The sequence below is a fragment of the Apium graveolens genome, chromosome 3 (assembly GCF_009905375.1).
Source record: "Apium graveolens cultivar Ventura chromosome 3, ASM990537v1, whole genome shotgun sequence".
Lineage (NCBI taxonomy): Eukaryota > Viridiplantae > Streptophyta > Magnoliopsida > Apiales > Apiaceae > Apium > Apium graveolens.
In genome coordinates this window covers 189,505,858-189,528,697 of record NC_133649.1, presented here as the reverse complement: position 1 = coordinate 189,528,697, position 22,840 = coordinate 189,505,858, and the positions used below count along the sequence as shown (strand labels likewise).

Sequence of the window (22,840 nt, the reverse complement as noted above, 5' to 3'; positions counted from 1 at the left end):
AATATATCTGAATATTATTATTTAAATAATATTCCCATAAGGATAATCTTTATAAAATAATTGAAGTAGAAGTTTTAAAACTCATACTTGAAATGAATAATAAATAACCAAAGATATACTTATACGAAAGTACGATCTTTATTTGAATAATCGAAAATAAGTTTGATTATCGAAACATTATTCTTTAATAAAATAAAGAATATTATTTAATAAAATAAGCAGAGTCATAATTCCTCGAATGAATATTCAAAATAATATTCATTAAATAAAATAAAGGGAGTCATAAGCCCTCGAATGAATATTCAAACTAATATTCATTAATTAAAATAAAGTTATCGAATAAACCTTATTCGATTAATAGTTTTAAAAACTATATCTATATATATATAAATATATATATATATATATAATATACTCGGGAACATCGACTCCCGGTTTAGAAAATGTTCACCTTTGGGTCCCCTACACTAAGGTTATACGCAATTACTGCTTATCTCTAGCATAGGTATTATGCAACTTATAAGCATTTGAATCAACAGTTAGATATCAATATTATAAAACATGCATGCATATAAACCATATCAGCATGCTCCAATATATCGCAAGATTTTCTAATAACAATCATGCATCTATCACAAGATAATGCATATACATATATACATCACCACAACAGTATAACGGGTAGAAAACTTGTCTGAGTGCTCCGGGGTAGACTTAAGCTTAGAGTGGGTCCGGTAACCTATGAATAATAACATAAGCCGAAATTAAACCACGGTCGCTTAAGAAACTAGCTTTAATCAATTGAACCCTAACGTTTGCTTATGGTCATCTCTAAGCTTAACAAATCACATAAGTCGTTCGAGTACCCTCAGCTCCACCATTTTTAATAAATTAACCGTTACGAATTTTAAGGCGACGCTTTTGCGAATACCCTACCAACTGCCTAGTCCACTTTACATAATTGTTTCATACTCCAATTAGTCATTTAATGGCCTTAACCAAGGTTTCAAAGTAAGGTGAGGGGTAATGGTTCGTTCGCGAAACGCCGTTACTTAAGACGGTCGTTTCTCCTAAACCGTACATCGGATTCAAGCGAACCACATATCAAAACGAAGCTCGTAACATGAACTATCTAAACATGGCAAAGGTTAGAATCTTTCAGTGAGTTCACGAGTCCTAAAGTTAAGAATAGAACAGTTAAGGAAAATCGGGCATTATGACGTTTATGTTTACGCGATTTCCAATTTTTAAACCACTCCAAACAACCACCATTCAACTCACAACCAACAATACAACCAACCCTCATCCAAACCTTACTACATCAGTCCCCAAACCTCAAGATTTTCCAATTTATACAACCCCACACATGAACTACTAGCTATACTTAAGTTTCATTAACTATAAACAAGATTTCCACATCCAAATCACTACAAATCCAATCCAAACTCTAAACACACAAGCATCATGCTTCTCATTTACTATAACCATCAAAACCATCATAATACTCAAAGTAAAGTTAGGGTTTGGAGGTGTTATACCTTCCTTGGAGTGATTAGAGTAGCTAGGAAGTCTTAGGGAGCCTCCTACAAGCTTGATCTTTCCAAAGAAATCAAGAACACAAAGTTAGGTTTTGAAGTTTTTAAAAGTCAGATTCAAAGAACTGTCAAAACGAGGGTCTTAACATGCTTATTTGGACGAGACTTGTGAACAAGAGTTGTAGGCCATCTCAATACCTTTCCAAAGAGCTATAGAACATACTATTTGAATGAGTATTGAAGGAGATATGGTAGTTTGAAGATGCTGCTCTGGTTTTGGCCGAGAGCTTTTTAAAGGAAATGAAAGTCAACTTGTATTTTGTGTTTTTGATTTGTTTTGGCTTGGTTGCTTTGTTTTGTTTTGTTTTGTTAATTATCCTTTTACCATGGTAAAAAATGAATGGCTTAAAATCAACCAACCAATCCCTCCATTTGTCATGCTTATGTCACCATGCCTAAGTCATCCATTTGCCACATGTCTCTTCCTTGTGGTTTGATGATGTCACAATCCTTGGCTTCTTGTACAAGCTTGTCTCTTGGTCGCTTATTTGTTTTACGGTTCGCTTAACTTTCGTTCTCGTTCGTCGTTTGAGGGATCATATCCGGGATCTTATTACTTGGGTTCCCCTAAACCTTTCTCAATATTTTGTATTCCTTTTATGATCCTTTCTTATAATCCTTGAATTTAAATCCTTTTAATCATGTTACCTTATACTCAATTCTTTCGGTATCTGGTGGATTTTCCGGAAAAATCAAAGTGTTCGAATTTGGATTCTGACGATCTTTACATACACTTATTTACTTTATGGAGTACTAATACGATCTTAGAATTTCCATAACAGTACTCCTATATAGCGTGTTCTGATAATTTTCCTTAATAGGCATCATCAGCAAAAGTTACTATTCATCCGTGTTTCAAAAATTTCCAAAAGTTGGGGTTATTACAGTTTCTCTTCCGCATTCCTCAGGACTTGAGCTAGTGTAGCTTTGACTTGCTTCATTTCTTCACACTGACTTCCAATCTGGTAGATTGCAGTCCTAAGTGCTGAGATATTATTTCTTTCGAAACCATCACCAAGTCTGATTACTCTTGGATGAGTTGAATCTTCATTATAGCACATACATTTCTCTTTCAGAATAACTTCAAGTTTAGCAGAATCCTTCTTCATTGGAATCAAACTTCCATCATCTTCAACTATATTTGGAATGAATTCTATAATTCTTGATCCAAAAATTCTTGCTTTATCCCTTATGGTCTTCATTATCAAATTTGTCCATCTCCTAGTAATCTCATACTTTATCTCCAAAAGATAATGAAAGAATTGAAGTTCTTTCAGAGATTTGTTCAGCACATCTGATTCTGACATCCTGTATATTCTTCCATCTTCAAGAAACAGAATCAACTTTTTTTTGACATTACTTTTATCATGAGCATCCAGTACCACTTGAAAAGATATAACCTTATCAAGGTATTTCTATGTAACTTCTTCAAGAGGTTTGTCAGTCAATAAGAATGGATCTCTTGTAATTACTTTAACTCCTGTCTTGATCTTGGCTTCTTCAGAACCTAATCCAGCTCTGTCTCTTGCTTCCCTGGCTTTCAATCCAACAGTCATGAAATCAGATAGCAGCTGGCTTTTCTTAGGATCTGATGGATTAACATTCTTCCATAGGATTTTTCTCTTATCAGTAACTGTCAATTTGTTCAAATCAACTTGAGCACTGTCAGAGGTTGATGTCTTGATGACTTGATCAAAATTTGTTATTTCTTCTGTAGCTTGTTGTTCTTCACTCTGAACAACTTGAGCTATGTTAGAGGTTGTCTTGGATTCTTCAGTTATCTTCCTTCTTTTCAGAGTTTCAACAGTTTCATCTATAGCAGCTGTATCATCATAAACTTGAACCATTTTGCATACTGGTTTCATCAGGATTTGAGGAATCTTCATCTCCTGTATCTTTGTTGGTTCATGTTAGATATATTTGATAATGTCATGGCTAATGTGATTTATGTTTAGTTTTCAGATCTTACTTAAACAGGATAAATCAGTACTTCCTGGAAGTCAGGACTTAAGGATATCAGTACTTATATTATCAGGAGATAATCATCAGAAGATGGATATCAGAACTTAAGTACTGAAGGACGTTCAGATAAGGACAACAGCTGATTAAAGAAAAGAAGATCGAGACAAACATAAGAAGAGATATGCATGAAGAAGGAATTCTATGAAGAATAGAATACTTGAAAGAAAAGATATCTGATTGATATATTTTAGGAAGCAAAATTATATTCCATATCAATTAGCGATTATCTTGTAACTGTGTAGTATATAAACACAGACATAGGGTTTACACTATACGTGTTATCATATTTCGAGAAGATTATTCATTGTAACCCTAACAGCTCTCGTGATATTTGTTCATCACTGAGAGGTAACAGTTCCATACTGTAACAGAGTTTATTGTTTCAATAAAGTTTGTTTTCTGTTACTTGAGTTATAAAAGTTCGATTTGATTGTATTATACATTGTATTCACTCCCTCTACAGTGTGTGTGTGACCTAACAAGTGGTATCAGAGCCTATCTGTTAACGCACAAACAATTTAAGATCCAAACACAATCATGTCTGAAACAGAAACTCCAATTAAGCCCACCAAAACTGAAGAACCTCCTAAGACACAAATTCAAAACCGATATGAGACCATCAAAGTTCCCATATTGAGACCATCTGAATATCCCATATGGAAGGTGAGGATGACCATGTTTTGGAAGCAACAGATCCAGAATATCTTGATAGAATCAAGGAAGGGCCTCACAAACCAACCAAGCTCGCGGTTGCAGTTGCAGGTGAAGCAGCAAAGACTGTACCAAAGGAGAAGAGTGATTACACTGCTGAAGATATCGCATCAATTGCTAAGAATGCTAAGGTACAACACTTACTGCATAGTGCCATTGATAATGTAATGTCAAACAGGGTAATAAACTGCAAGACAGCAAAGGAGATATGGGATGCCCTGGAAACAAGGTGTTAGGGAACTGATACGATTAAGAAGAACAGGAAGACAATACTCACTCAAGAGTATGAACATTTTGACTCAAAGGCTAATGAGTCATTGACTGATTTATATGATAGATTTGTCAAACTCTTGAATGATCTGTCACTGGTTGATAAGGAGTATGATCTTGAAGATTGAAACCTTAAATTCCTGTTAGCTCTTCCTGAATGTTGGGATTTGAAGGCAACAACAATAAGAGACAACTACAATCTTGATGAAACAACTCTTGATGAAATTTATGGAATGCTCAAGACTCATGAACATGAGATGGAATAAAGAAGCAAGAGGATAGGTGGAAAGTCAAGGACAGTTGTTCTTAAGGCTGAAGAAGAATCCCCCAAGGCAGCTACCTCAAGGAAAGACATGGGTAAAGCTCTTTTCACAAAGTCTGATACTGAGTCATCAAGTTCTGAAAGTGATGATGACTCAGAATCTGAAAGTTTTCCTGAGACGGATGCTGATGAGGAGATGATGAAGCTGTGTGCTCTTATGGTGAAAGGGATCACAAAGATTGCATAAAGGAAGTTCAGGAAGGGAAAGAAGTTTTCCAGGAAAGGCACAAGTTCTGATAAGAAGAATTTCAGAAGATCTGAGAGCAGAGGAGGAAAGTCTGACAGAGGAGATTATACAAATGTCAAATGCTACAACTGTGGTGAGAAAGGCCACATATCTCCAGATTGCAAGAAAAGGAAGAGTGACAAAGGCAAGGCTCTTGTCATAAAGAAGAAAAGCTGGACAGACACCTCAAATTCTGAAAGTGAGGAGAATTATGCCTTGATGGCAAATGTTGATAAGGCAAGTGCTGAAAGCAGTTCTGAAGCTGCTGAATCAAAGGTACCTCAAACTACTTATGCTTTTCATACTGATGATATTAATGAGTCGAGAAGATATCTTAAAACCATGTTTGTTAGTTATAGAGATCAAACTTTAACATGTGAAAGATTAACTTCTGAAAATCTTGCTTTTAAGAAAAGAAATGATTTCTTAGAAAAGGAGTTAGTTATGTTCCATCAAACTCAGAAAGATAGAGATGATGCTTTTTATGTTAGGGATGAAGTGCTAAAAATAAATGAATCTCTAAAAACTGAGTTAGAAAAGGAAAGAGAGGTTATCAGGATTTGGACTAACTCTGGCGGAACAACTCAGAATTTATTAAGTAATGAAAACTGGAAAGAGGGCTTAGGTTATGGAGAGGATAAAAATGATAAAGGAACTGAAGGTATTAAGCCTGTAGTTGTTAAACAAAAGCCAAAGTTAAAACCTGTCAAGTTTGTAGCTGTAAAGTCTGATAATGAGAAATCAGAAGTTAAAAAGGAATTAACTTCTGACAAACTAAAATAGGAAAAGACAGCTGAAGTAAACATAGGCTTAATGACTAAGAAGCAGCTTAAGTATAACACCCTCCAAATCCGGGGTATAGATTTGGGGCATTATTAACAACAATTACCAACTAAACCTGCACAAGCGGAATATAAATATAATAATTACCCCGAACTATCACTACTCAGGATCTTTTAAGGCCTGAGTTGAAAATAAGAACCACATACTACACTTTATTATAAACCCAACTAAATAAAACCTGTCTCAAGAACTCTCTTTGTTACAAAACTTTATTCTATCTACAATCTCACTACACAACTTTTATTCAATTACACAAGACTTTTATTCAACCCAATATTACTAATTATCCTGCTACACCTGATCTGGCAATTCAAAGCTCTCTTCGGGAATAGGAAGGAACACTCTTAGTATAAGAGGGTCCCGCTGCTTGACTCGCTTCTTGACTATGCGGGTCCTGATGGGTTTTATTCTCTACCTTAACTGTAAAACAATAGGAGTAACAATAAAAAGGAATGAGCCAAAATTGCTCAACAAGCCTGCAACAAAATATATAGTATAAAGAAAGAGAAATGAGTGAACCAATAAGCTGCTGGTTGGAACAACCATCTGAATCTGTATAGGATAGTAATTTGCCAATGCTGGCGAGTACCAAATGAACAAGACTGGAAAAAAGAACCAACATATGCACTATAACCTGCTGATCAGTCAGAATATAGTGCGGATCTATACCCAACTGCATAGACCCAACCAACATAAGGAGTACTCAGGCAACTATGGCCTATTAAATAATGGTTTGGGTAAAACCCAGCCTGTATAGTAACCATCCAGTCCAAGGCTTAGCATCCGGAACAATCGAAATGCTATTGATATATCCCAATATCAGGATATACCAGAGTATATGTAATAAGGGTAAAGGAACTGAAATATGAACAGAGAATTCAATAAATTGGGTGAATCAAGAATTGAAATGAAATTGGAAACAAGCAATAATAAATGGGTAACAGTGTATATGAACAATGATTATCAAAGAGAACTAATACGATAGAAAAGAAATATAAATCACTATTCTGAATTTAGAATAGGGGAAAAACTTGCCTTGCACGTACTTAACCTGGTTTAACTCACCGCCTTCTGACCCTAGCTTGCTTTGCCTTGCTAACACTGAACAAATCATGGAAAGATAGGCGTTTAGATAACTTACTATATATGTGTATCTAGAATTAATATCACGCAACCTTATCAGTCTACCCATGCGTTTCTATCTGACTCGCATATATACACATACATTTATACAACACATCTATTCACATAATCACGTAAAGCACGTAGCACATAAAGCACATAATCAATTTCTAGACTTATAATTATTTTTAGAATCAATTCTGGACTCATATCTGCATTACTAGTCTTATCTGATTTTATTATAATTTTTCGAGATTTATTCGGCTCAATTATACCCCTATTAGGACCTACGAACTATCAATTATCACCCAACCACTCTCTTTTCAGAAGAAATTATAACTTACAACTATTTTTATTGGATTCGTCTCATTTTTCTGAGTCTAGAGGTCTTCGTTTCACTCAAATCGGACTAACGGTTGAATTATTATGAATTAAACAAGATTTAATTAATTGATAATTAATTATAAATAATTAATTATAATTAAACAATCCTTAATTATATTTTTAAATAATTAATTAATAATTATTATATTTTAAAATAATTAATCCCTAATTCTTAGGAATTATTATTATTTATTACAAATTATTATTACTTATTCGATCACATCGATTATTTACAAATAATCAATCAACTTAATTAACCGATACGCTATTTATCGAATAACTACGAATTACTCAAATTATAAATCACTTAACGATTAATCACTCGTATAACTACGAGCTACTCGCGATTCTCGCCTAATTATCGAACTATTCTATTATTATTGAAACTCATACGATTCGCTAAACAGATAATTACCGATAACAATTATACGATACGAATAATTATCACAATATTATTCGAATAACTAATGCTCTAATAATAATTCTAATTATCTAATCATTATTCGCACTATTAACTAATTATTAGATTATTAATCACCTCACTTAATTATTTCTAATCCTTATTTACTAATTAATTACCTAATTGTTAATTAATTACCCAATTATTAATTAATTAGATAATTAATAAATAATTAGATAAATAATTAAATAATTATTTAAATAATTAAATTCAAATTTATAATTTAATAAAATAATTCAAAAATTATAAATTTTATTTTTTTCAGAATATAAAACTAATTTTTAATTAATTATTAGAATTATTAAAACTGATTTTTAATTACTAAAATATAAATAAATCATTAATTTAATCAGAAACACAAAATCAGGAACAGGTTTTGGGTTGCAAGGATCAAACCCGGGTCGAAACCGGGTTGCAACCGGGTCGTCCCCAACCCAAACGGGTCGGGAAGAACACCGGCCAAAAACCCAGAACCCGACGCCGGCGTTTGATTCCGGTGAGCACGAAACGCTTGATTCCAGGCTCGATTCTTCTATGGTTTCGAAGCACAGCAATACCACGACGTCCCCTCAGCCTTTCTCCTTCGTTTTCGTCGACCACAACGGCCGGAAACGCGATGAACACGGCGGCGGCGGCTAAACTCCGGCGAGCTCGAAACGGACTCCAACAATCACAAACCCGGTACCAAACGATAGGAAAAACGACGATCTACACGACTATGCTAACAGAATCATCAAACAATCAACAGAAATCAAAACCCGAATTCAAAGATTAAACCCGAAATAACAAATCAAAAATCAAGAAATCAATCAACAAAAACGTTGACCATAATCATAAACTACGAATCACCAACTTCAATTTGACTACTTACATGAACGATTTGGACTCCGGAATCACCTTCAAATTCACGATTGATTCTGCTGCCCTGTTCTTCACCAAAAACCCTAACCCTAATTCCTTATCTGATTTTCTTTTTATTTTCTGATTTTTAAGTATAATTAACTGATTTAATTACTAATAAATCAGGCATTTATATTTATGAAAATAATACCCCTAAGTAAAATTAAGGGTCTAATTACACTCCTAATAAAAATATTTGGCCCCAATTTTTATAATTTTTGGGTATTAATATTGAATTTTTAAATATCCAATAAATACTAAATAAATACTAAAAATTCCCAAAAATTGTGAAAATTACAAAAATACAAAGAAAAATGATATATGATAATTTCATGATCATATAAAAATAAAAATATAATTTTTGTGGGGTTTTTGATACACGAAGGGGTCCGGAAAAGTCGTTTTTCGGGAAAAAGGTCAATTTATAAAACGTCTAGGGGTTCAGAATAGCGATATGGTATAGGGCATTTTTAATAAAATAGAGCCAATGATTTTGTTTGAAATATGGGCTTTTAAAACATAATTTTGAGCTGTACATGTTTTGATATAGTATATATAACTGACGATAAAACGCTCAATAAATATCCAAAACACATTTGGATCAAAACAGCCAACACATAGCACATAGCAGTTAGGGTTTAATGACTTACCACATTTAATCACATAATAATACACATAATTTATTATTATTATAACATAATACAAGCGTAATTCCTCGGTCGTTACATTCTCCCCCCCTTAACAAGATTCTGTCCTCAGAATCACACTATGCAAATAACTGAGGATACCTTTCTAACATTTCACTCTCAAGCTCCCAGGTTGATTTTTCAATCACTGGGTTTCTCCACAAGACTCTTACTAATGACACAGACTTATTTCTTAATACCCTCTCTTGCCGATCTAAAATCCTTATCGGCTGCTCTATATACGACAAATCTGCCTGAAGTTCTACTGGTTCATATTCTATTACATGCCTTGTATCAGGATTGTACTTCTGAAGCATAGATACATGAAATACGTTGTGAATGTGCTGCATATGGGGTGGTAGAGCTAACTCGTACGCAACCTTCCCAATTTTCTTCAAAATTTCAAATGGCCCAACATATCGTGGCTTCAATTTCCATTTATTGCCAAATCTGGTCAATCCTTTCCATGGCGATATTTTGAGCAATACGTGTTCTCCTTCCTGATAGTCCATATCCTTCCTTGTTTGGTCTGCATATCTGCTTTGCCTGTTTTGCGCTACCTCGATTCGTTTTCGAATAAGTTCAATCTTTTCTTTTGTCTGCCGAATTAATTCTGGACCCAAAATCTTGTATTCTCCAACTTCATCCCAATGCACTGGTGATCTGCATTTCTTCCCATATAGTGCTTCATACGGTGGCATTCCAATACTGGTGTGATAGCTGTTATTATAAGAAAATTCCACTAGGGGTAAATGTTCATCCCAACTGCCTTCAAAATCGATCGCACAAACTCGTAGCATGTCTTCAATCATTTGAATTGTCCTTTCACTTTGACCGTCGGTTTGCGGATGATAGGCTGTACTCATACTCAACTTCGTTCCTAGACATTCTTGGAATTGTCTCCAAAATCTTGAATTGAAACGAGGATCTCGATCCGATACAATCGATACTGGTACTCCATGACGCATCACAATTTCTTTAAGATATAAGTGCACTAACTTGTCCAGTGAAAACCTCTCATTAATTGGAAGAAAATGTGCTGATTTCGTCAATCGATCAACAATAACCCAAATTGCATCGTGATTTGCTTTCGTCCTTGGAAGTCCCACTACGAAATCCATCACTAGATGTTCCCATTTCCATTCTGGAATGTCTAATGGTTGCAATAACCCACTCGGACGTTGATGCTCTGCTTTAACTCGCTGGCATGTGTAGCATTTACTCACCCATTCTGCTATCTCCTTCTTCATATTCGGCCACCAAAAGTTTTCCTTCAAATCGCGATACATTTTCGTGCTTCCTGGATGAATGGAATACTTCGAATTGTGCGCATCTCGCATAATTTCTTCTTTTAATTCTGCCACATTAGGGATCCAGATTCTTGAGGCAAAACATAAAATTCCTTCATTATCTTTCTGAGTTGTCATCTCCTCTCCCATTAAGTTGTCGTCTTGACTTATCACTTCATCTTGACAACGGCGAATCTTTTCTAGCAACCCTGGTTGAAAAGTCATAGCGTAGATAGTTCCTGCAGATTCATGGGGAATACGAATCTCAATTTCCAATTTGCCGAATTCTTTACCAAATTCTTCACATGAAGTTAACCGATTCAACCTTTCTTTTCTACTCAACGCATCTGCTACAACATTTGCTTTCCCTGGATGATAACTGATTGTAACATCATAATCTTTAATCAATTCCATCCATCGACATTGTCGCATGTTCAGTTCCTTTTGCGTGAAGATATACTTCAGACTTTTATGAACCGTGTAGATTTCGCATCTTTCACCGTACAGATAATGTCTCCAAAGCTTCAATACAAATACAATTGCTGCCAATTCCAGATCATGCATAGGATATTTCTGCTCATGAGGTTTAAGTTGTCTCGAAGCATATGCAATGATGTTACCATGTTGCATCAACACACATCCTATCCCGCGATACGAAGCGTCACTGTAAATAACAAAATTTCCTTGCTCGTCTGGCAGTACTAATACTGGTGCAGTCACCAACCGATTCTTCAACTCTTGAAAACTTTCTTCACACTTACTATTCCATTCGAACTTTTCACTTTGTCGAGTTAACTTGGTCAGTGGTGTTGCTATCTTCGCAAAATCTTTGACAAATCTTCGATAATATCCTGCCAATCCTAAGAAACTTCGAACCTCTGTCGGCGTCCTTGGTCTTTCCCAATTCAACACAGCTTCAATCTTTGCTGGATCAACTTGAATGCCTTCTCTACTGATGATATGCCCTAGAAACTGCACTTCTTTCAACCAAAATTCACATTTTGAAAATTTTGCATAAAGCTGCTCCTTTCGTAATATCTCCAATGTCGTTCTTAAATGCGCTGCATGTTCTTCTTCTGTCTTTGAGTAGATCAAGATGTCATCAATAAATACAATGATAAACTTATCCAAATACTTCTTGAATATTCGATTCATCAAATCCATAAATGCTGCAGGTGCATTTGTCAATCCAAAAGCCATCACAAGAAATTCGTAGTGTCCGTACCTCATTCTGAACGCTGTCTTAGGAATATCTTCGGCCTTGATCTTTAACTGATGATAGCCTGATCGTAAGTCGATTTTCGAAAACCATGCTGCTCCTTTTAGTTGATCAAAGAAATCATCGGTGCGAGGTAAAGGATATTTATTCTTGATAGTTAACTTGTTCAGCTCACGATAATCAATATACAGTCACATACTACCATCTTTCTTTTTCACGAACAATACTGGTGCGCCCCATGGGGATACACTTGGCCTTATAATTCCTTTGTCGAGAAGTTCTTGCAACTACTTTGCTAATTCCCTCATTTCAACAGGTGCCATTCGATATGGAGCTTTTGAAATTGGTTCAGTCCCTGGCATCAAGTCAATAGTGAACTCGATTTCTCGATCTGGTGGAAGTCCTGGTAATTCGTCTGGAAAAACATCAAGAAATTCACAAACTACAGGAATATCTTCAATCTTCGGATTACCCTTATCAGCATCCCGTACATAGGCTAAATAAGCTTGACATCCTTGGCGTAGAAATCTTCTCGTCTGCACTATTGATAGGAATTTCTGCTTTTGCTTCTCACCTTTAAATATTACCGTTTCATTTTCTTCAGTTTGTAATTTCACTCTTTTATTCGCACAGTCAATCTGAGCATTATTACTAGATAGCCAATCCATTCTTATAAAATAACATCAAACTCCCCTAGCCTAAAAGGTATCAAATCAACTGAAAAATGACATCTCCCTATCTCAATATCACAACTCAGACATACTTTATCTACTACAACTTGATCATCATTTGCTAATTTTATGACTAACACTTTATCTAACCACTGGATCTCACAATCTATCTTAGAGATAAAATCTTCAGAAATAAAAGATCTAGTAGCTCCTGAATCAATCAATACTAAAGCATTTACGGAATTTACAGGGAGTGTACCTGCAACCACATTCGGACTCTATACCGCTTCCTTCATTGACATGTTGAAAGTCCTTGCTCTAGGCGGATTTTGCTGTGGTAGTGGAGGTGGAGGTAATGCTAAAACTCTTGGAATACTAGCGGCCATTGTAATTCCTCTGCAGTCTCTGGCGATATGTCCTTTTCTCCTACATTGGAAACAAGTAACTTCTGCTTTTCCCGTCGGACATTCTCCACAATAGTGTCCCCTTTGCTTGCACTTAAAACACGTGACATTTGGCTTGTTGTAAATCCCCGTATGCTTTCTACCACACTTTCTGCAATCAGGTATAGGCGGTCGAATAAGCCTTTGCTGAGTTGGGGCAGGTAGTCGATTACCCATCCTCTGGTTGTTTGGTTCTGGCCTCCTAAAGTTTACTTTTCCTCGAGCTTGAAATCCCGGCCTTTTGTTGAAACGATTCTGAAAATTTCCTGGTCCTTTCTCTTTCTGAGCTGCTTCACTTTCACCTTCAATAATCATAGCCTTCTGAACAACAGCCGTATAAGTTGTCAGTTCAAACACAGCTACCCTGCTACGAATCCATGGTTTCAGTCCTTGTTGGAATCTCTTGGCCCGCTTCTCATCCGTATCCACTTGCTCTGGAACAAATCTTGCCAATTCAGTAAACTTGGTCTCATAATCCGCAACCGATAAGTTGTCTTGCTTCAGCTCCAGGAACCTGATCTCCATCTGGTTCTTCATAAAACGAGGAAAATATTTCTCCAAGAAAAGATCAGTGAATCTATCCCAGGTCACTACATCTTCTCCTTCCAAAGCTTTCTTCGATTCCCACCAGTAATTAGTTTCGCCTTTCAGAAAGTAGCTAGCGAAATCCGTCTTCTGTTCTTCCTCAACCTTTACCAACGAAAAAGCCTTTTCCATCTCTTTCATCCAAGCTCTCACTTTTATAGGATCCGTGGAACCCATAAATTCTGGTGGCTTCACCGACTGAAATTGCTTGAAGGTGACCGTAGGTGCTGCTGGTGGTACTTGACGTCCTGGATGAGCGGCTTGATGTAACATCTGTTGCTGGAACTGCTGTTGTTGCTGCTGCATTTGTTGTTGCATCATCAACATCTGCTGTTGCATGAGATTAAATATCTGATCCATCTGGTTATTATTGTTTTGGCCCTCGGTGTTTCCATTCGATAAGTCGGGTTGTGCTTTTCTTTTGGGTGCCATCTTTCTGGTAAATAAACAATGGGTCTTCTTTAATAACAATATATTAAACGTATATTAAAACAGTCGATTTGAGAAAATAAAACAGCTTATTAAATAACTGAATAGATAAAATAGTATGATGTGCTTTAAATTTTTTTTTTTTTTAAAACATAAGGGTACAACATGATCGTAAATAAAACGACATTTGTAAATATGCAATGGTACTGAAATAAATGTAAATGCTTAAATAACTGGAAATAAAATAAAGAAAACGTGCAAAAGATTATCTCATATATATATATATAGGTAGAACACCAGCTACAGGTGTCAGTGCTTGATACAAAAACCTATGATATAACAGTCATACTGCTACTACTATCAGTCAAAATCAGTAGCTACACTCATACAAACTAGTCATACAATACTATGCTACCTCTATCTACAAAATATACATAATACCACATTCATCGATCTGCTAGTCTCAAAATCCTGGTGGCACGTGGCTCAACTCCTCCTGCAATGCCTCTAGCACTGCCTCGGTAAGTCCCAATGCTCTGCGATATGCTGTCTCCGCACTAAGATCCTGCTGTCTCAAATCAGTAAGCTGCTGAGAACTAATCCGGTGAATCTGATGTAGCCTCTCTCTCAGTATATAATCTGGTCGTAATGCTCTGACAGGTCCATCTGCCTGCGTCTCATACAATCCAAGGATCTCTCTACACTGGTTCTGCCATCTAATCCTCTCCTCCCTCTCTGCCTGAAAGCGCTGGTAAGTCACTGTATGATGCTCACGAAGATCAGTGCTGGAACCTCGAGAAGGTAACGGTCCATCTACCATGATCTTATCCATAAAATCTGGCTGAGGAAACTGATAAACTCCCGGAACAGGGGCATAAATGGCTAATGAGGCAGGGAATAAGACAGGCTGCTCCATAGGTGCATACACTGGCGGCTCTGCCTCTGGCTCCATCTGTGGCATCTCTGGAATCTCGACTGGTGGCATAGGAATCTGAGGCTCTAAATCCTCCCACTGCGGAAGATCAACACTACTAGAAAATCAGCATTAGACATCGCACATTAGACATCAGTCAGAAAAGTCACTGATGTTAAAAGCGTTTTTTACATCACATAAAAAATAAGTGATGTCTTTTTGGTATGTTTACATCAGCTTTTCAGTATAACGATGTCTAAGTTGTTCTTTTAAAAACTACGTTACATCAGTTAACATATAAACCGATGTCCAATTCACTTTTAACATCGGTTGACATATAAACCGATGTCTAAGCTCAATTTTAAAAAATTAGAGCCCGCTACTTCTCCCTTTTGCTCCCGCCCTTAGCCAAATATTTTTCTTTCCCCCCTTAGTATATTTCCCCCTCCCGCCTATCACTCATTCACTTTAATAAGATTATAACATAAAATTAAAAATAAATCAAAATCAAAACAAAAACAAAAAATTACAAAACAAAATGGATTTTGCATTTTCAGACAAAACACTCACCTCATTCCCCCTTTCTCTCGACTGCTCATAGCTAAACCTAGAACTCTCAAATGTATTCAATTTCCGATTAGACCTTCAATCTCCAATTAAAGCTCTCAATTTCTTCAACTCATCTCTTACTTTCTTACTGTCTTTCTTTCAAATGTTCTTTTTTCTCATTTGTTTCAATTTTTGTGACAGATTCGAAGATTAAGGAGTGAAGTGTGTTCATTGAAGTTTAAGGTGAGGAGTTGAGTTTGTTGGAGCTTAAATCTTGGAGCTAAGGGTTTGTTAAAGCTTAAAGCTCGGAGCTTGGAGTTAAGTTGGATTTTGGGCTTCGGAGTTAGTTTTTTGGGATTTTGGAGCTTGCTTTGTTAGGTATATTCTTCTTTACATATCTATTTATATTTGTTTGGGCTGTATGTATATATTTGTGTAGTTGTATGTATGCATGTGAAATTGAAATGTGTATTTGTTGCATGTGTAGTTGTATGTGTAGTTATTTGTCTAAAACTGTTTGCAAATTGTCCTCTTAGAAATTTTTATATTTTTTTATGTTTTATAGACCCCTGTGAAGTTAAAATACGGATTTACATGTAATAACAAGTGCTTTTATATATTTATGTTTGTGTAGTTTGTAAATATATAGAGGTATTATGTGTTTCATATTGTTTGTTTTAGGTCTAAATTAGAGATTACAAAAGCCACTGAACGCCATCGAAGGAGGTGTTTGGGGCTTGTCGTTGTAAGTAGCATGGTTTATGAGTGAATTCTAGATGAAATCTTAAGACTGAGCTATTGTTTCTACATTTTTTTCCTAATTAGAGTGAATTTAGGAATTAAAAAAATACAGAATAAAGAGATATCAGAGTTTTTTCGGTTAGATAGGGGCATTAATAATGAAGTTATGGGCTCTCTCTCCCTTGGTAAAGTAGTTGGGAGGAATCAGTCAAAGCTTAGATGTCGCAATACCTAACTTAAAGTGTTAATAGTATAATCTTAAAGCTAAGTGAGACTTGGTTATAGCTGGTCATAAAATTAATTAATTAATTCTATAATTATTATTGTGTGAAATTATGTTGGGCAGGAGGATTGTATCGGATCATATATGCAGCCAAATATACTTGTTTTTTCAGTGATGATCTAAGGGGTTATGAAGTATAGTGGTTCACTCTAGTTTCTTCTACTAGTTTATCACAGATAGTCTAAACAGACAATTTATTTGTTAGCTTCAGTACTTAGCTCATTTCTATGAGAGGAGATTTAAGTTTTTTCTGTGTTATAGTCAGAGGTTTTTCTGAACCTGAATAAACTCAGATGAAGTGTTTTTTTAAGATTTGTAGCTACCTTCTTTCTGTCTTTTTTTTAATAATAATAATTTTTGAGCTTTTTTTTGTGGACTACATGATTTTGGCTCTCTAGAAGTTTTCTTCACAGCCTGACATGTTACTTCCTCGAATAGCAGTGCTCCCAAGTCCAGAGTCTGTTTTATATAAATTTACAAGTGTATGACTTTGCTGATCGTAACAACTTCTTACTGGCTGTGCATCTTGTTTTCTTAGATTATAATGGAAGCTTCAGGCGATGAGGACTTATCCCCAGAGCAAGATAAAATTGGACCAGATTATTTTGGTTACTATACACGTGAAGTTGCATACCTGCTTTCGCTAGAAGAAGGGTACTTCCCATGTGCATCTCAGACTTTTGAATTGGCTTATAGAAATCGTGGAATCATCAGCGGGATAGATTCTTCTAAACATATTTACACAGGAAAAGACGAAAGTAGTTCTGGGATCAGTGCCTTGTTTTGTAATGCTCTAGGAGCAAGCTTTTCTGATTTTAAGAAGGAAAGATTAAATGCATTGCTTCGACAGAGTGTGCCTCTTCTCACACAGGAAGTTAAAGAGGTATTTGTTCTTCTTTCTATTCAGTTTTCTTTACTTTGTAAAACTAAGTTGTATAATATGCATTACAGAATTAGTGATACACACTTTAGGAGTCTCTTTAGGTTTTGTTATGCATTGGTTTTAAATATTTAAGTTGAAATGAATATAGACTACCAAGCGTTACAGCAGCTCAAGTATAAGGATATAAAATAACTTGGTGAGATTATCTTTCTCTTTTTAATATGTTAGCAGAATGAGTATAAAAGTTGTGAAGTTGTAATCTATGACAAAAGGATAATTCAGTAACTAATGTGGTGCTTTGTATCTATTGAAGGAAATGTGTATTTTCATTAACTGGATATTGGTAATTGATGATCGATGAAGCATTATGTAAAATAAAGTTATGGTCTATTTAGATGTTGGGACTGGTTTTACAGATAAAGCCAGCTCGAGCTTCGCTGAATCCCTCAAGCTTGTTTATTAAACCCAGATTAAATAATTTATTTTGTTTATTTAATAACAGTTTAAGCTTTGGCCTAGACTCGCTTAACTTATTTGATGGTAAACGAAGCTCTATTCAAGTAGTTGGACGATGTTTGTTTATCTATCTCCGGTTCAAGATTCGATAAGTTTGAGCAATGAGAACGGTGGATGTGAAACCACATCTGACGTGCTATATTCAAGCTCAAGCACCATGTTTGACAAGTTTATTAGTTAAAACTTGCATCAGCTTGAATATCGTTAGGTGATTGTTTGCTTCAAGTGTTTTATTAGTTGATGGAAATAATTGTTTTGTAATCATCAACCAAATCAGTTAATATTCAAGTAAATTAACAAAAAGATGTATGTATTCATAATCTTGCTTGTTACTGCTTTGATTTTAAATTTTTGTTTATGTCGTGGACCTTGAATAATTTTTTAATCTAGATTGAAGACCCATTCATTGCTTTGCATCGAATACAAAGATATAAGGAGAAAGTTTCAACCTCTCCTGTGGCGAATGGTGGAAATCCTCGTAAAAAACTCAAGCTGTGTTCTTCATCATCTTCTATCTGTTCCATTAGTCCTACTAGTTCCAATCATAGTATAGAGGTATGTTCCTACTACCTCTCTTTATTCAATTGTACATGTTTTTTACCTAGACTGATTCATATTTTTTTAATCCCGACAAAGTGTTATCCTTAATTAGGAAAATAGACCATATGCAACAGATATCAGCACATACAACATTCTGATCAACAGATATCAGAGTTTTTTCGGTTAGATAGGGGTATTAATTTACTTATTAATTGGTCTGAGTTTTTTTTATTAAATAGGGATGCCCCAAACAGCCCGGTGGAACTGAATGCGGCTATGTTGTTATGTGGTATATGAAAGAAATTGCCATGGATAATGAAATGACATTTGTCAAAAAGGTATATTTTTTTGCTTAATTCATTCTTGATATAATTGGTGTACATATAATTTGTGGTAGAATTCATTGTTACTAATTTCTGTGTGTTACACTTTTCAGTGATCGACGAAGAATCGAAAGGTGACTGTTCCCAAGGCTGAGCTGGACGAGGTTCGATGTGAGACTCTTAGCCTTATCGAATCCTTCCTATAAAAAGGCCTAATTTGCAGCTCCTTTATGTGGACTGAATTTGTAAGAGCTACTAGTGGTTTTTGTTGATAAATGGGGGAACTTTAGTTGGTAAATTTCTGTTTGGGATGAACTATGTAAATGATCGATGGTGGAAATGTCTAGTACTTGATTTTGCAGTTATGTAGTTTGTTTGGATTATGTAGTTTGGTTTGTGGTGGATATATGTACGTACTTGGTATAATCTATGGTAAATTAATGAATGCATGTTTGGTTTTGCGTTTGTTTTTGCGTTTGTTTTGGTTTGGTTAGTTTTGGAATGGTAATATGGCAGTTGGTATGTTTTTGGATGACTCTTGTTTGGGTTTTGGGCATTTGATTGAAACATGGGATTAATGAATAAAAAAAATAAACAAACATCACTTCATGAACAAAATAACTGATGTAAAATGTAGCCAATAAGACATTTCATACAATAAATTGATGTCATAAGCAGGCACATATATCAGCTAACAAGAAATGACTGATGTAAAACAATATAATAGATATCACATTTTGAAAGAACTGATATTAAGAACACACAAAGACATCGGTTTCATTAAAAAAAGAAAGGTACGACATCGTTTCTGATAAAAGACTGATGTAAAATGTTAAGTTACACATCAGTTTAACAAGTTTTTCGATGTTAATGTATCATATTGCTTTATATGTGATAAGTTTAAAATGATATACATGACATATGAATGAATAACTGAAACCATAGTGAAGGTATACATTGAAGAAAAATACATCACATTGTTAAGGAAAAGGATGTCTAAACTGTGTATAGACATCGGCTAATAAGTGATGTGTAATGCACCTACCTTTCTCATCGCATGCAAAGACATCGCTCGGATTTTAAATAGACATCGGCTAATAAGCGATGTCTATTGACAAATTTCTAGTAGTGTCAACCATGTCAGGAATATTGAACATCGAAAACTCTAATGGTGGAAAATCTGGTATCTCTGGCTCAAAATATGGAAAATAATCTGCAAAACCTGGTACCTCTGGGGGAAGTGGTATCTCTGGTGGTGGTCCAGGTGGAAATGGTGGAGGTAGTGGCAATGGAGGTAAGATCTGCTCTGACACTGGGGCTAATACCGGTGCATCCACTGGATCTGTCTCGGTCCTCTCCGTAGACGATGATAAAGAAGCCATCTAATATACATAAAAATAATAACACAAAAACAATCAAAACGCAATCCTAAAACTCATAACTTCTAATCACATAAACAAACAATCCTAACACTCTTACTCTCATCCTATCTCATTTTCCTATCTTATCTTAGCCCTAACGTTCTTATTTTCAAAGGTCAAACCTAAGCTCTGATGCCAACTATAACACCCTCCAAATCCGGGGTATAGATTTGGGGCATTATTAACAACAATTACCAACTAAACTTGCACAAGCGGAATATAAATATAATAATTACCCCGAACTATCACTACTCAGGATCTTTTAAGGTCTGAGTTGAAAACAAGAACCACATACTACACTTTATTACAAACCCAACTAAATAAAACCTGTCTCAAGAACTCTCTTTGTTACAAAACTTTATTCTATCTACAATCTCACTACACAACTTTTATTCAACTACACAAGACTTTTATTCAACCCAACATTACTAATTATCCTGCTACACCTGATCTGGCAATTCAAAGCTCTCTTCGGGAATAGGAAGGAACACTCTTGGTATAAGAGGGTCCCGCTGCTTGACTCGCTTCTTGACTATGCGGGTCCTGATGGGTTTCATTCTCTACCTTAACAGTAAAACAATAGGAGTAACAATAAAAAGGAATGAGCCAAAATTGCTCAACAAGCCTGCAACAAAATATATAGTATAAAGAAAGAGAAATGAGTGAACCAATAAGCTGCTGGTTGGAACAACCATCTGAATCTGTGTAGGATAGTAATTTGCCAATGCTGGCGAGTACCAAATGAACAAGACTGGAAACAAGAACCAACATATGCACTATAACCTGCTGATCAGTCAGAATATAGTGCGGATCTATACCCAACTGCATAGACCCAACCAACATAAGGAGTACTCAGGCAACTATGGCCTATTAAATAATGGTCTGGGTAAAACCCAGCCTGTATAGTAACCATCCGGAACAATCGGAATGCTATTGATATATCCCAACATCAGGATATACCAGAGTATATGTAACAAGGGTAAAGGAATTGAAATATGAACAGGGAATTCAATAAATTGGGTGAATCAAGAATTGAAATGAAATTGGAAACAAGCAATAATAAATGGGTAACAGTGTATATGAACAATGATTATCAAAGAGAACTAATACGATAGAAAAGAAATATAAATCACTATTCTGAATTTAGAATAGGGGAAAAACTTGCCTTGCGCGTACTTAACCTGGTTTAACTCACCGCCTTCTGACCCTAGCTTGCTTTGCCTTGCTAACACTGAACAAATCATGGAAAGATAGGCGTTTAGATAACTTACTATATACGTGTATCTTGAATTGATATCACGCAACCTTATCAGTCTACCCATGCATTTCTATCTGACTCGCATATATACACATACATTTATACAGCACATTTATTCACATAATCACGTAAAGCACGTAGCACATAAAGCACATAATCAATTTCTAGACTTATAATTATTTTTAGAATCAATTCTGGACTCATATCTGCATTACTAGTCTTATCTGATTTTATTATAATTTTTCGGGATTTATTCGGCTCAATTATACCCCTATTAGGACCTCCGAACTATCAATTATCACCCAACCACTCTCTTTTCGGAAGAAATTATAACTTACACTATTTTTATTGGATTCGCCTCATTTTTCTGAGTCTAGAGATCTTCGTTTCACTCAAATCGGACTAACGGTTGAATTATTATGAATTAAACAAGATTTAATTAATTAATAATTAATTATAAATAATTAATTATAATTAAACAATCCTTAATTATAATTTTAAATAATTAATTAATAATTATTATATTTTAAAATAATTAATCCCTAATTATTAGGAATTATTATTATTTATTACAAATTATTATTACTTATTCGATCAGATCGATTATTTACAAATAATCAATCAACTTAATTAACCGATACGCTATTTATCGAATAACTACGAATTACTCGAATTATAAATCACTTAACGATTAATCACTCGTATAACTACGAGCTACTCGCGATTCTCGCCTAATTATCGAACTATTCTATAATTATTGAAACTCATACGATTCGCTAAACAGATAATTACCGATAACTATTATACGATACGAATAATTATCACAATATTATTCGAATAAATAACGCTCGATTAATATTTCTAATTATCGAATCATTATTCGCACTATTAACTAATTATTAGATTATTAATCACCTCACTTAATTATTTCTAATCCTTATTTACTAATTAATTACCTAATTATTAATTAATTACCTAATTATTAATTAATTACCCAATTATTAATTAATTAGATAATTAATAAATAATTAGATAAATAATTAAATAATTAATTAAATAATTAAATTCAAATTTATAATTTAATAAAATAATTCAGAAATTATAAATACTATTTTTTTCAGAATATAAAACTAATTTTTAATTAATTATTATAATTATTAAAACTGATTTTTAATTACTAAAATAAAAATAAATCATTAATTTAATCAGAAACACAAAATCAGGAACAAGTTTTGG

At 34.8% G+C, this 22,840-nt stretch overlaps 1 protein-coding gene across 1 annotated transcript in view; it reads left to right on the top strand.

Moving 5' to 3' along the window:
• The window catches only part of LOC141710944 (uncharacterized), a 28,629-nt gene extending 9,286 nt beyond the window's left edge, over positions 1-19,343 (top strand). The window contains exons 2-6 of the mRNA XM_074513429.1: positions 15,841-16,017; positions 17,202-17,546; positions 18,453-18,617; positions 18,842-18,940; positions 19,039-19,343. Of these exons, the coding sequence (XP_074369530.1) occupies positions 17,208-17,546; positions 18,453-18,617; positions 18,842-18,940; positions 19,039-19,041 (606 nt within the window). The 5' untranslated portion in view covers positions 15,841-16,017; positions 17,202-17,207 and the 3' untranslated portion in view covers positions 19,042-19,343. The remainder of the gene's footprint in view (positions 1-15,840; positions 16,018-17,201; positions 17,547-18,452; positions 18,618-18,841; positions 18,941-19,038) is intronic.
• The last annotated feature ends 3,497 nt before the right edge of the window (positions 19,344-22,840 follow it).